The 15,000-nt window shown below is 40.2% G+C and overlaps 1 protein-coding gene across 4 annotated transcripts in view; it reads right to left on the bottom strand.

Annotated features, from left to right (window-relative positions):
- The window catches only part of LOC135205321 (protein mothers against dpp-like), a 102,043-nt gene that overhangs the window by 37,912 nt on the left and 49,131 nt on the right, over nucleotides 1-15,000 (bottom strand). For 3 of the 4 annotated variants that reach the window (XM_064235758.1, XM_064235757.1, XM_064235759.1), the window contains exon 2: nucleotides 13,369-13,901. The exons of the other annotated variant lie outside the window; for it this stretch is intronic. In XM_064235758.1, the coding sequence (XP_064091828.1) occupies nucleotides 13,369-13,599 (231 nt within the window). In that variant the 5' untranslated portion in view covers nucleotides 13,600-13,901. The remainder of the gene's footprint in view (nucleotides 1-13,368; nucleotides 13,902-15,000) is intronic. 4 annotated transcript variants of the gene reach the window in all.

The following is a 15,000-nucleotide window of genomic DNA, read 5'->3' as shown; positions in this document are numbered from 1 at the left end:
ATAAGGCTGGAATTTAACCCCAAAACCCAAAGACAAGGAAATAATGGAATGGAATTTGGATTTAAACCCAAAACCCAAGTTATAATGGCTGGAATTTAACCCCCAAAACCCAAGATATAATGGCTGGAATTTAACCCCCAAAACCCAAGATATAATGGCTGGAATTTAACCCCCAAAACCCAAGATATAATGGCTGGAATTTAACCCCCAAAACCCACGTTATAATGGCTGGAATTTCACCTACAGAACTCCAGATATAATGGCTGGAATTTAACCACCAAAACCCAACACATAATGGTAGGAATTCAACCCTCAAACCCCCAACATTCCATGATAATTCTTCCTTCCCCGAAAAAAAGCTCCGGAACTCTCTACCTGCTTACACTACTCCACACTGAAAACCCGACTTATGTTGACTGTTCAAGCAAAGCGTATAATCGCCTGAATTTCCATATACTAAAGATGCCTCATAAGGCCATTCGGTTGCCCATGCCGTCGGCTTCTACCATTAAAAAAAAAATACTCAAGAACACAAGAAGTTAACTCTAAACTGGCGTCGCAAAAGCAAAGATCAACGCCAGGGGATACCATCAACTTTGAGCTTTCTGCAGAGTTACGTAATTATTCAGAAACGATTTGACAAGTGCAATTATTATCATTACTATAACTGGTTCACATAAGGTAGATTCTTGGATGATCCCTATGCCTACGAGACGTTAGTTTGGCGGCCGCTGATTGGCTGGGAGCTGCCTACTTCCCGGTACCAGCCAATCAGCGGCCACCAAACAAACGTCTCGTAAGAATAAGGCTCATCCGAGAATCTACCTTAAGTGAATCAGTTATAGTAGTATTATTATTATATTCAGGAGATGACTCGACTCTATTCACATGGAACAAGGCCACCAAAGGGGCCACTGACTTGAAATTCAAGCAGAAGTAAGAGGAGGTATAATGGGAAATACAGAAAGAAGAGATCTCACTTATTAAAAAAAATAAATCAATAAATTAATAAATAGATAAAAATGTATCAAAATGTAAGAAGGCTCGTCCACAGTTCAAAGATGAGAGAGAGAGAGAGAGAGAGAGAGAGAGAGAGAGAGAGAGAGAGAGAGAGAGAGAGAGAGAGAGAGAGAGAGAGAGCTTAGTTTCCATAAAATGCAACAATTTCTTAAGATACTCCCTCGACAACCTGCATGATTCCAGTGAGAAACAAGACAATTTCTTCATGTGCAACAACAAAACTTTTTTCCTGCTTCTCAAAAGAAACAACAAAAATGTTCAAAAAATAGCTAAAGAAACACCACAATTCCTTCCAGGTTCAAATTGAAACAACACAAATTTACAAAAATTCTCTACAGAAACAACACAATTTCTTCCAGGTTAAAAATGAAAACAACATTTTTTTTACTGTCTAGGAGAAACAACACAATTCTTCCAGATTAAAAATGAAACTACAAAAGATTTAAAAAATTCTCAAAAAAAAAAAAAAAAATTCCTCCCAATTTAAAAATTAAAGAACAGTTTTCAAAAATTGTCTGAGAGAAACATACAATTTCATCTCAGGTACGAGAAGAGAACACAATTAACCAAAAACACGTATATAAACAAAACAATTTCTCCCTAACTTCCAAGAGAAACAACACAAACTTCCCTCGTTGGACAGAGAAACCACCCAGCTCCTCTCAAGTCCAAAGACAGAAACAACACAATTCCCCTAAAAGAATCCTACTGAGAAGCAACACAATTTGTCCTAATTCCAGCGTAATAAAATAACAAAATATCTCCATTAAGTACAACAAACAACTCGACTTTCTCAAAAATTCCGCCGGAGGAACAACGCAACTTCTGGAAAAACAATACGGGGATGGCGTTCATATCTCTCTCTCTCTCTCTCTCTCTCTCTCTCTCTCTCTCTCTCTCTCTCTCTCTCTCTCCAAAACAACAATGCCAGGCTGCGGACTTCGCGCTAATTATGCTAATAAATGAAGTGTTAAAAGTGCAGATGGGACAGCACTATCAGAAGTTGCACTTACAACAGAGTCACTCTCTCTCTCTCTCTCTCTCTCTCTCTCTGCGTGCATAATGGGCGTAGCAGAGAAGGCAAAGTGGATGCGAGCTAGAGATTTAGATACATATTTAGAAATGTCCGCGGAATGTATCAAACGGCCGATGAATCAACTCTACTTTATGGAATCGAAGTTTGGAAGCGAAGTTTGGACGTGTAATGCGAATACCATCAAACGGTTGAAGTTTCCGAGATGAACTTTATGCTGAGTTTGTACGTCGTGAGAAGTGAATGCAAAGTTTACAAGTAGATGGAAAGTTACTTTATAACATACCTTGAAAATTTTCTCAATATATATATATATGTCATAAATATATGATGTATTTTTATTGTATTCTATTACGAAATTTCGATGCAACTGGTATATAGATATCTGGGCAGATAGGTAGTGATTTTATAACTATTATTATTACATAATGGATGGTGTTTTTTTTATTGTATTTCATTACGAAAGTTCGATGCAATTGGTATATAGATATATCGGCAGACAGGTCGTGATTTTAACTATTATTATTATAATAACTGATGGAGTTTTTTGTATTGTATTTTATTTACTAATATGCTTACTACTTAATAGGTAGTGATTCTATGACTATTATAATAATTGATGGTGTTTTTATTGTATTTAATTATTAATGTTATTACTACAAACTAGGTAGTGATTTAATGACTATTATTATATGTGATGGTGTTTTTATTGTATTTTATTACTGAAGTGATTGCTATTTATTATTATTATCTTTAAAGTTATCGTCCCTAGCAGAAATTAGAAAGTAGGCAATCTGTTAATATCTTTACTATCATTCTCAGTAATAATACAGTCAATACCAATATATAATTACTACTTTTTACTGCTACCTCAGCAACTGCGTGGATATTGTCAATTAACATTTTTATAACTTAAACTCGTGTATCTAGTAGTTTTTTGTGTATCTATTGTAATGCCTCTGGGTTGAATGTTCCACGTATAGTATATGGCCTCGTGCTAAGAATAATAATAATAATAATAATAATAATAATAATAATAATAATAATAATAATAATAATAATAATAATATACTACGATATCATACCTACTTGAGTTTTTCATCCCCCATCATCAATCACGTCGGGAAAATATATGAATCCTAACGTTCGCATAAAAGTAGTTTAATCTAGGTGGTTTGGGAGAGAGAGAGAGAGAGAGAGAGAGAGAGAGAGAGAGAGAGAGAGAGAGAGAGAGAGAGTATCTTGACGTGACCGTGAGATATAAACGTCAGCTGACATCCACAGCGTTCGCTGTATCTTGTTAACCTGCCAATCTCTTGACAATACGTGGGTCTTCTAACGTAATGACAATTTTATACGCACACGACAGCATCTGTCAGCGATCTGGCCAAGTGGAGTGAATGGGACACAAAAGGATGCTTGATAGACGGAAGAAAATAGGCTAGACTGAAAATTAAATTTTATACGTGTGTATATATATTATATAATGACAAAATCCACGAAAGAAAGAGAAATGATGGAGTTCAACTAGGCCTTTCTTTATTTAGTAAAGGACAAGAATTCGAAAGGCCTTGCAGCCCTCAGTTCAGCAAGGCCTTCCGACTTCTTGCCCTTTACTTAGTAAAGGACAAAAAGTCGAAAGGCCTTGCAGCCCTACATCGTTTCTCTTTCCCTCGTGGATTTTGTTGTTATTTATATATTCATCACGTTCCATATTTTCGTGATTTAGTTATACATTATAGATATATATATATAGTATATATATATTTATATATATATATATATATATCTATATATAGATATATATATATATATATTATAATATATATTATAATATATATATGTGTGTGCTGGTAAAAATGTTCTGTAACAACAGAATTCCATCTAATAAAAGGAGCCCATAAAACAACCACAATATAGAGAGAAAAGTACTATATTTCAGAGACTGCTGTCTCCCTCTTCAGGAAGATGAATCTACCTGAAAAGGGAGACAGCAGTCTCTGAAATATAGTACTTTTCTCTCTATATTTTGGTGTTTTTATGGGTCTTTTATTATAATATATATATATATATATAATATAATATATATATATATATATATATATATATATATATATATATATACAACACATTCTGACCTTTGGCATAAATGCACCCTTAATCAAATCATGAATAACCCTTAATCAAAGATGAATCAAAGACGTAGAATGTCCTGTAATGTACAGTTAACCCTTTAAGTTGCAAGGACAAAAGCTGACCACAGCTGGACACACAGGAATGATTGACTGGTTAGCTTAGCCAAGCACAGCACACCTGGATAGTAGTGAGCTTTCATAAAGAAAAAAAATGGACAATGTAACCACTCTACCTAGAAGTCACCAAAGACGGGATAATCAGCTGACCTCAGAGGCAGTCGTCAGCAGATTAAGAGCAAGCTTCGAGCTCAGTCAATGTGGGAGTCAGAGCGTTCGTTCAGCGTCTCTCTTCAGGGATACTACACACAACCTCACTCCACACTCACGACTCAGGGATTCTCGAACCATGAGCAATGAGAAACAAAGGAAGGCTCGTACCACAGGTGGGCATCAACTTTATGTGACATTTATGCCAAGCTTGGTGGCCCTTTCAAAGAAGTGCTCGATGGCAACTTGGAAACAAGCTGTCATCAGTAGCTGGCCAGGTAAGGAAGGAGCTTTCGAGTGGGATTTTCAGGTGAAATTGTTGTGTGCAAATGATTTCACTGACTGACAGACACTACGATTATGGGAAGTTTTACACCTGGTCGTTTTTGACCGAGCTGGGTCACCGTTCCAGAAGTAAGGGACATGTTGAGTGAGTGGTGTTGTACAGAGTATATGCTATAAATATAAACATATTACATAGAGTATGTACTACGAATATAATACACACATTACAGAGTATATACTATAAATATAAACAATCATATTAAATAGAGTATATACTTCGAATATTAATATACATATATTGTGTATACACTGTAAATAAAAATATGTATATATTGCATAAAGTATATACTATGAATATTAAACATTACACAGACTATATACTACAATATAAATATTCATATTACACAGTGCTGTATACTACGAATATAAATATTCATATTAAATTTAGTATACACCACGAATATACATATATATAAATATATTAAAACATCTCTACTCTAGTGAATCAATTGACCGCTTCATTAATAAAAAAAAATGAACTCCAGACTTTCCCTGACACTTCACACGCCCAACCAAAAACTACCTCTCTCTCTCTCTCTCTCTCTCTCTCTCTCTCTCTCTCTCTCTCTCTCTCTCTCTCTCTCTCTCTCTCCTTTTTCCTTCGCCTTCTTCGAGTTGGTTCAGAGGAGATGAGTCAGGTTAAACATTCCGTGTAAACTCTCTTCAACAACTTCCTCAGTGGGGCAAGAAAGAAGTCTAACCCACCCCAGGGGGGAGGGGGGAACTGACTGCTGGACTGTGTCTTTTGCGAGAGAGAGACAGAGAGAGAGAGAGAGAGAGAGAGAGAGAGAATAGCCTTTCAATATTTTGGTTTTGGTTTTTTAGAAAAAAAAAATGAATGAAAAAGTCCTCAATGTTTTGGTTCGAGATATCTGTTGATTGGTTCTGGTCCTCCGAAGGGTGGTAGGTTACCTCGTCGAGGCCATCCTATTCGGCTCCTCCAAGAGACGGGAGGATTATCTCATCGAGGCTCTAATATTCATCCCATCTGGGAGGATTTGAAATGACCTCCTAAAGGTCTCCCCTTCCACTGCCCCTCCGAGGGATTTGAGATGACCTCGTCGAGGAACCCACCAACAAGGGCAAGCACCCCAAACCAAGTAATACCCGGTCCGGGCAGGTGTGAGGGCACACATATACACAAAGAAAGACAGACAAGACAGACGGCTGGCTGTTAGGTGTGGCGATGCCTTTGGCACATGCCCAATGTGACACACGACGTCCCACCAACTGCTGCTGCCCCTGCCATCCATATGCCCACATGCCCACACAATCCAAACACACATGCATGCACACACACACACACACAAACGTGGGGAGAGAAGGATTAACAAACGCACGTGCCCGCCAACCATACCCAAATATATTTGGCAAGAGATGGCTAATGTCTTTCAATGTGTGTGTGTGTGTGTTGATGCCTGTTTGTGTGTGTGTGTGTGTGTGGATCTAACGCTTGTCGTTCAGTTGCGAGTTTAACACTCGTACATTTCCTTAACGAGAGAGAGAGAGAGAGAGAGAGAGAGAGAGAGAGAGAGAGAGAGAGAGAGAGAGACGGTCGAACATACGAGAAGGGATGGGCGGGGAGTCAGGAGGTGGACCTAATAGGGACCACTTAAAACAATCCTATGGTCCAATCATCCTCTCCTCTCTCTCTCTCTCTCTCTCTCTTCTCTCACTGTCGGGGTCCTCGCGACGTGCAAATTGGTATTACAGCACTCTCTACTCATATCTGAGATGACCAGCGTTCGAATCCCGGAGAAGAGTCGAGCCTCACCCTGAAGATGACCTGCGAGTAAGTCGAAACATGTCGACATAAAGATAATAAGTGTTCTCACACCTTTGTTTACCTGCATATATTTTGGTCATTACTTTTATATTTCTTAAAGGGATCGACAAGGACTCGAATCTGGCGTCAGGTACCGATGGATTCTGGGTTGATTTTTGACAGCGAGCTGACTTGGATGGGTTACCGTATTAGGGGCTTAATCCTCATTAAGATAAAGAATATCAACCCAGTTAAGAACTGTAATACAGAGTTTAGGCCCAATGCCAACCACTGGGACCCATGAGGTCATATTGTTAAGACAGGGTGGGCTGACCACGACCCGACGAGAGGGTCAACAACGCTAGGATGGTTGGTGGACCTGTCTCGAAATGGGACAGTATGACTCGGCTCGTTCAAACGCTGTCACACGAGATTTTTTGTTGGAGATTGTTCATGAAGTGAGTATGTTTTGGTCGAAGTGTATTCACAAATGACTGTGATTTGAGTTTCCAAAGGGCAAATGATTAACAATATATATATATATAATAATTATATATATAATTAATCTAGTATATAATATATCTATATATATTATATATATATATATATATATCTATATATATATATATATATATATATATTATATATATATATATATATTATATGACTACACATCAAATAAAACTTAAACTTTTCATTACCAATCTCAAACATAGACTGTCGTGTAACATTTAAAAAAAAAAAAAAAAAAAAAACTATCGTACTCTGCACGACTGACTTGAAAAGGGGTGCGGGCGGGGGGGGGGGGAGGACCCCCCCTCCCAGGGCCACTTTACATCATACTCCTACATCTTACAAAATAGAAAAATATACAATTTTAAATAAAAAAATTCCTTGTAATTGCGAGCAAAAGGAGAGAGAGAGAGAGAGAGAGAGAGAGAGAGAGAGAGAGAGAGAGAGAGGTATTCTTTCCTCGACGAGTTCATTCCACTCACTTCTTCCTCGACGAGGTACAATTCCACTGCGACCTCCTCGACGAGGTAAATTCCATTTTGACTTCCTCGACGAGGTAATTCCACTCTGACTTCCTCGACGAGCTAATTCCACTCGACTTCCTCGACGAGGTAATTCCACTCGACTTCCTCGATGAGGTAGTTCCACTCGACTTCCTCGACGAGGTAATTCCACTCGACTTCCTCGAAGAGGTAATTCCACTTTGACTCCCTCGACGAGGTAATTCCACTTCAACTTCCTCGACGAGGTAATTCCCTCGCCTCATCAGTCAGGTGAAAACTACTCGACAAAAAACTATACTCTCTGAACGGGAGAGGTTCAATGACATGATCTCCGTTCGGCATTTGAGAGAGAGAGAGAGAGAGAGAGAGAGAGAGAGAGAGAGAGAGAGAGAGAGAAACGTCCTCAGGACTCCTCATGCTCTGTTAAAATAGGACCCTCAACCCTCCAAAAGGGTCACTACTCCTCCTCCACCAGGCGCCTCTCATTCGGCAGAATCCTACAGAGAGAGAGAGAGAGAGAGAGAGAGAGAGAGAGAGAGAGAGAGAGAGCCAAGGACTTCAGGAATGCTGTGACGTAGCCCAAGCAACGGGGAAGACAGGGTGGTGGAAGGGGGGGGGGAGGGGGGAGGGGGGGAGGTGTGGGCATTGGATAAAAGCTTCCTAATATGGCGGCAACCTTGTACAACTCCAGAAGCGGCCTGCCACTCCTTCCTTATTAAACACATGGCTTGCGCGCCCCCGTGCACGGGCGTATGTATACAATACATACACGTGCACACTCAATGTATACATCTACATTAACTCACAAAGATATACCTACATTATGTCACAAAGATATTATTTCATTAATCACGTTTTTACAAAAACAAATAAAATCCATTCAAAATAATGGATATTATGATTTCTGTGACAATGTAATGGATAAAGTAATTGCTAAGGCAACAGAAAAGTAGAGGTAATAAAATAATCAATAGTTTCTGTGGCAAATGAGTAATTTATAAGTCTGAAGCAACAGAATAATGGACAATATATCTGTGACAAAAAGGTAATAATGGAATAATATTACTTCTGTGGTAACAATGCAATGGACAATATTTCTATTTTCTAAGACAACAGAATAATTAATCTGGAACAAAATAATAGATAATATTTCTAAGGCAGAGGAAAAAGTAGTAGGTAATAAAATAATCAATAGTTTCTGTGGCAACTGAGTAATTTAAAATAGTTTGAAGCAACAGAATAATGGACAATGTATCTGTGACAAAAAGGTAATGGATAATATTACTTCTGTGGTAACAAAGACAACAGAATAATTAGTAACAATTTCTGTGGCAAAAGTGATTTATAACAAGTCTATTGCAACAAAATCACATACAACACCATTTCACCCAAACCCGTCCAACCATTTCCGAGTCAAAATGTTGACAAACAGATACAGGTGACATCACCCTCCTCTGAACATAACTCCTTTCAAAAAGAAACAGAAAAAAAAGGACAAAAAATACTCGGTGTATGCCAAACTGGTTTCGGGGGGGGGGGGGGGGGGGGGGGGGCATTACGTCATTCTCAGTTTCCACATCGGGAACGGGTGCGAGATTCAGCAAAGCCAAAACCCTTTCGCTTGAGGGAATAAAGGGATTCGAGTTTTATTATGTTCTATTATATACATATCTGTAATTACCAACAATAATTCATTATTATTATTATTATTATTAAAAAATACTGTGGTACACCCCAACACCTGTAATTACACCATCTACACCTGCTACACCTACGTCACTAGCACACACACACACACTCACATACACTCACACACACACACACACCACAGCTAACATGTGAGACGCAGGTGTGTACACACTGTAACCCAAATAAATATATACAACCGCCTTTGTAATGACTACAGAGTTCAATAACCAAGGGTACAAGTATTATAATAATAATAATAATAATAATAATAATAATAATAATAATAATAATAATAACAATAATAATAATAATAATGAGAGGAAGAAGAAATTATCGTTTGAAATTGCAGTCGATTTTACATCTCCTCCTTCGGAGGTCTCTGTATAAATGCTGCACGCACCGCGCAGCTCATGAAACTTTCAGCCACGGCCCGGTGGTGGCCCTGCCCCTACAGCCGCACGATCACGGGCGCAACTTTTAACTTTGAATAGAATGGAAACTACTGGGGCTAGAGGGCTTCAATTTGGTACGTTTGATGACCGGAGGGTTGGTGATCTACCTACCGATTTGCAGCCCTCTACCCTCAGTAGTTTTCAAGATCTGAGGGCGAAAGGAAAAGTAGCCACCTCTATAATACTTTTCTTCTGCGGAAACTAATGACAAAAGACTCCTTTTAGAAAGAAGGTGGTAAACTACACAGGAAGAAGCAATATCCACCACACCAGGCTAAAGGGACGGACGCAAACACCCACAGACACACATACACACACACACACACACGCACACACAGAGCGTCCTTGGGGTCACCGAAGAACCGTGTGAGCCGCTAGAGATGATACCGGTCTGATGGTTGGTGGGTTGGTGCTGGTGACAACTGTATCATCATCATCATCATCAGCGGCAGTTCTGACTCATTCCAACGACGACGACGAAGAAGAAGAAGAAGAAACCTTCTTCTTTCCTTCATTCCCTGCTACTTGATTCATCACTCCAGCCCCTGCCCCACGCCCCCCCCCCCCCCTCCTCCTCCTCGACCTGTTGTTGTACACGAGAGAGAGAGAGAGAGAGAGAGAGAGAAACTGATATCAAGGCAAGAGTAAAAGATAGTAGTTCCTGTACACAAACAGGGGGGGAGAGAGAGAGAGAGAGAGAGAGAGAGAAATTATATTTATTAACTTTTAAACGCCACAGCAGTTCGCAAACGACCATATATATATGTAAACCTGCTCATCTAAACACTATGTAAACCTGCTCATCTAAACACTAACTCAAAAAGAGGTACAGTGTGACTGAAGGGAACCTCCTTGAGGGGCACTGTGCCTCGCCCGTGGACCGAACCCAGGCACCCAACCCAAGTCCGGGGGGAGGAGGGGGAGACTGAAGTCACAGTGACGTCACGACTGTGCCAGATGCAAGGGTCTGCCAAATGTAAATACACGCATGCGCAGTGACAACAAAACAAAAGTCCCCCCCCCCCCCACCCCACCCCAACAAAAAAATCACGTGACTTGTAACTAACACCAATTCAATGCGAGGGGGTGTTTATGTCAGGGGTCCTAAATTGGGGGTATCCATACCCCCTGGGGCTATAATAAACACATGCCTGGGGTATGGGTCTTGATCTCTGGATATTTGTATATATTTGATTTTAATGTGTCCATGTATACATGGGTACATTTGGTAAATAAATGACTATAACTATAAATGCTTTTGATTTTCTTGTATATGTTCCATTGCTACAGTAGATTCACAAAACCGTGCATCTGATGTCTAGGCCAGTCCCTTAGGACGCTTCTGATTGGCTGTTGATAAGCAAATCACAGGGCTGGAAACTCTCAGTCTCTCTCGAGAGTTCACATAGGCAGGACGTACGTTCCAACTCTCCCGAGAGATACTTTTGAAAGACGTATCCCTCAGGAGAGATAGAAAATACATTCTGCCTACATGAACTCTCGCGAGAGAGACAGATATTCCAGCCTTGTGACTTGCTTATCAAGAGCCAATCAGGAGCGTCGTAATGGACTGGCCTAGACATCAGATGCACGGTTGGTCTGGATGTACTATAGCTATTCGTATCTAAAGTATAAAATGAAGTGAATATATCAAGTTATAATGTGAAGACTTGAGTGGACTTAATCAAAGGGGGTTATGGAGCCGTACTAGACAATCCACTGGAGGGTCTGGAATCACCAGAAGAAGCTGAAGAACCCTTAGTTCACGTCTCTGGAAGTGTGTGTGGGTGCCAGCGGATGTGCGTGTGTGTGTGTCACTGTACTTGTCTGTGGCACAGCGAGACAGGATGACACTCACAGAACGGATATGACATAGAAAAACAACAGCGCTGACGTACGCTGACGCAAGACGACCGACCACTCCGCCGGAAACTGCAAAAGGTAGTTGGGACGCAGATTGCGTCTCAGGTTCTGATCGAGTTGTTCGTTGTCCGACGGGAGGGGCAACCGAACATGTATTTTGGAACAAAGTGGGACAGGAAGTAACTATGGAAAAAGGCGAGAGAGACAGAGATTAACGAAAACTTATGAAGGAAAAGCCAAAATTCACGGATATGTCAAATCTCTCTCTCTCTATCTCTAAGGATAAGAACAGTCTTTTCTGTACCAATATATCTGTCGACAATTATTGTCGCCCGCAGTTAGAGCTAAAGGAAAAAACAAAAAATTAAAAAGAGAGGCAAATCTCTCGAAGTGGTAACCTTCACCTTCCCTCACCTCAAGTATGCAATCCCCAATACCTCCTCCTCAAGGTGAGGGAAGTGTGAGGAGTACTTCCTTGGGGGAGGGGATGTTAATTACGAAATACTACACCAAATACAGGCAATTTCTTTTGTCGATTATCGCCTGAAGACGTCATTCTCCCATCCTTCCCCAGAGTGACTCAGAAAACACGTCATCCGAAAGTCATCTACCAGAAATGAACACAGATGCAGCGACAGAGACCAGGGTCAGTATGACAGCTGGCATCCTTCCCTTACACATCCCCCGCCCCCGCCCCCCACACACAAAAATTTATTGATAGGACCCGGTTTGAATTCCGGATGCAGATGAAACACGAGATTTAACTGGGGATAGTAAGGCCATATAAAAACGTTATCGAGAGAGAGAGAGAGAGAGAGAGAGAGAGAAGAGAGAGAGAGAGAGAGAGAGCGAGATTAAGGATTTCACAGGATAACTGACACATCTAAACTATGAAAACATTTCACCTACCACACATACACATATACGTGTTAAATTCCAAACACAATAAAACATGCGATGTGATAGTTTGACAAATAAACAAATATACAAAACCTTACCAAACCTTGGCACTACATCACAATAGCAGACCAAACAGATCACGTTCTGCATTTTAAATAACCATCACTACCTCGAAGTCATGCGTACGATATTGCTACACTTAATTCTTGATAACAGCAATGACCAAATCATAGCTCGCTCTCTCTCTCTCTCTCTCTCTCTCTCTCTCTCTCTCTCTCTCTCTCTCTCTGGCAATACCCAAAAAGCGGACCACCTGGCCGACACATCTGCCCACTTAATCAACACTCAACAAGGGCCAGTTACCGAACCTCTCTTGACGTGAGGGAGCCACATTTCGAGTCAGTTACAATTAGGAGAGAATCCCTAACGTCGGTTTAAGCTCTGCAAATAAATACTGTATCATTTCATACCACTGATTTCCTCGAGTGTATTCTACGTGACAGACGAAATCCAAAAGATCTATTTAACAGTACTCTCGTAAATCAGCAACATGTGTCACTGAAAAGCCTGCAAATGACCTATCCAGCCGTTATTTCCAAGGGCTTCTTACTAAGCCACTGTAATAACTAAATGTCGTCCAACGTGTTGCTTCTGATTACGCTGGCCTTATGCCAGCACGGGCTCTCGCTCACAGAGCAGCCCGTAGTGGTCCAACTGCGACATAATATGGGGACTGAATAGCAGATCACAGCAAGGTAAAAACTCCTAATGAAAAGACGGTGATTTAAAAAAAGAAAAAAAAAAAAAAAGGTGGAGGGGGACCTTGATGACCGCTACCTAATCAGACCTCAACAAACCTCTGAAAACGGCCCCGGCCCCTTACCTGGAGACGTCCGTCGAGACTCCTTGGAATCGTGACGCACTTCGACTGCTGGCCGGGGCAGGACAGGGCCCTCTCCAGATCCTCGATGGCCCCCTTCTTCTTCTTGAGCTTTTTGACCAGAGAGTCGACGGCCTTCTCGGCCCACTTCTCCTCCTCATCCCCCTGCTTCCAGCCCAGCAGTTTCTTGACGGCGGGAGAAGTGAAGGAAAACAGGGAGTTGAGGGCGGTCATGGTGATGCCGTCGGGAAAGGGACGAGTTGGACGCGGGAGAGGGCTGACGAAGTGGCGACGGACGAAATCAAACGGGGCCCTCCCGTCGAGAGGGACGAGTTGGACCTGGGAGCGACAGCAGGATTCTCGCGTCCTGCTGACCAGAGACCCAGAGACGACTATAGGAGGACGGAGCCCTGTTGGGGGGGGTCTTGGGGCCTGATGCCACTGGCAAATGGGAACTCAACTATAGACGAAGGGAAGCGGTCTACCTTCAAGGGCCAGCTGCAGCTACTGGAGGAGGTACAGTGACGCAGAAGAGTCTGTGGAGGAGAAGAACACGAGAATTATAAAGACCGAATGGAAGACGGAACAGAAAAAATACTTTGCAACATAAAACTTCAAAACTATTCGGATGAAAACATATTATACAAGATACGCTGCTCCGGGACTCTATTCTCAGTTCTGTGTTCGCCTGCTCCATTCTACAGACGCTTCTCTGCTGTTAGAACTTTCAGAGATACGAACGACAGTGATTATAAAGTAAAAATGTCATTCATTATCATAATCTGCGTAATATATGTAGACTTTCTATATCATTCGTATTAATAAGACCTTTATAAAATACAGTACAGCACTCGAATTTGGTTTTAGTATGAAAAAACACGCAGAGTATAGTACGTATTGACTCGTTCGTAAGTAGGGGAGCGTCCGTACTCACTGATCGATCACTTCCGGTGAAAGTTGTACTTGTCTCTTACTGATAAATTTCTGGTTGGTTTACTCATTCACAAACAGCCTCTTGGCCATTTATCATACGTATGATGATAATAATAATAATAATAATAATAATAATAATAATAATAATAATAATAATAAAAATAATAATAATAATAATAATCACAGCTTCTTTGACAACACTCAAGCTTTTAAAAAATTCTCAATATAATAATAATAATAATAATAATAATAATAATAATAATAATAATAATAATAATAATTAAAAAAATGCTCATAGCAGCACGAGTCTTCAAATGGAGAAGCAAATCCAAAGTTATGTAAATGTACATATATTCAAATTTAAAAACAGCAAGGATAGCTTTCGGGAATCTGTTCGGTTCCCCTTATCAATCTGACAAGTGATAATAGCACTACAGCGAAGTAAACAAAACAGGAGCCAAAAATCACAGCCAATTTGCCGACATTCAAGTATTTTCTTAAACTAAAGGTCTCATAATTAATAATTAATAATAATAATAATAATAATAATAATAATAATAATAATAATTAATAATAAATAATAATAATAATAATAATAATAATAATGCTTCCTCATACTTCTTTCGAATGAATATAATATTTTTTTGAAGCTTGGATCATGATGATGATGATGATGATGATGATGATGATGATGATGATGAT

Source organism: Macrobrachium nipponense, chromosome 49 (genome assembly GCF_015104395.2).
Source record: "Macrobrachium nipponense isolate FS-2020 chromosome 49, ASM1510439v2, whole genome shotgun sequence".
Classification (NCBI taxonomy): domain Eukaryota; kingdom Metazoa; phylum Arthropoda; class Malacostraca; order Decapoda; family Palaemonidae; genus Macrobrachium; species Macrobrachium nipponense.
Note: the sequence above shows the minus strand (reverse complement) of the source record. Positions and strands in the feature narration are given on the sequence as shown.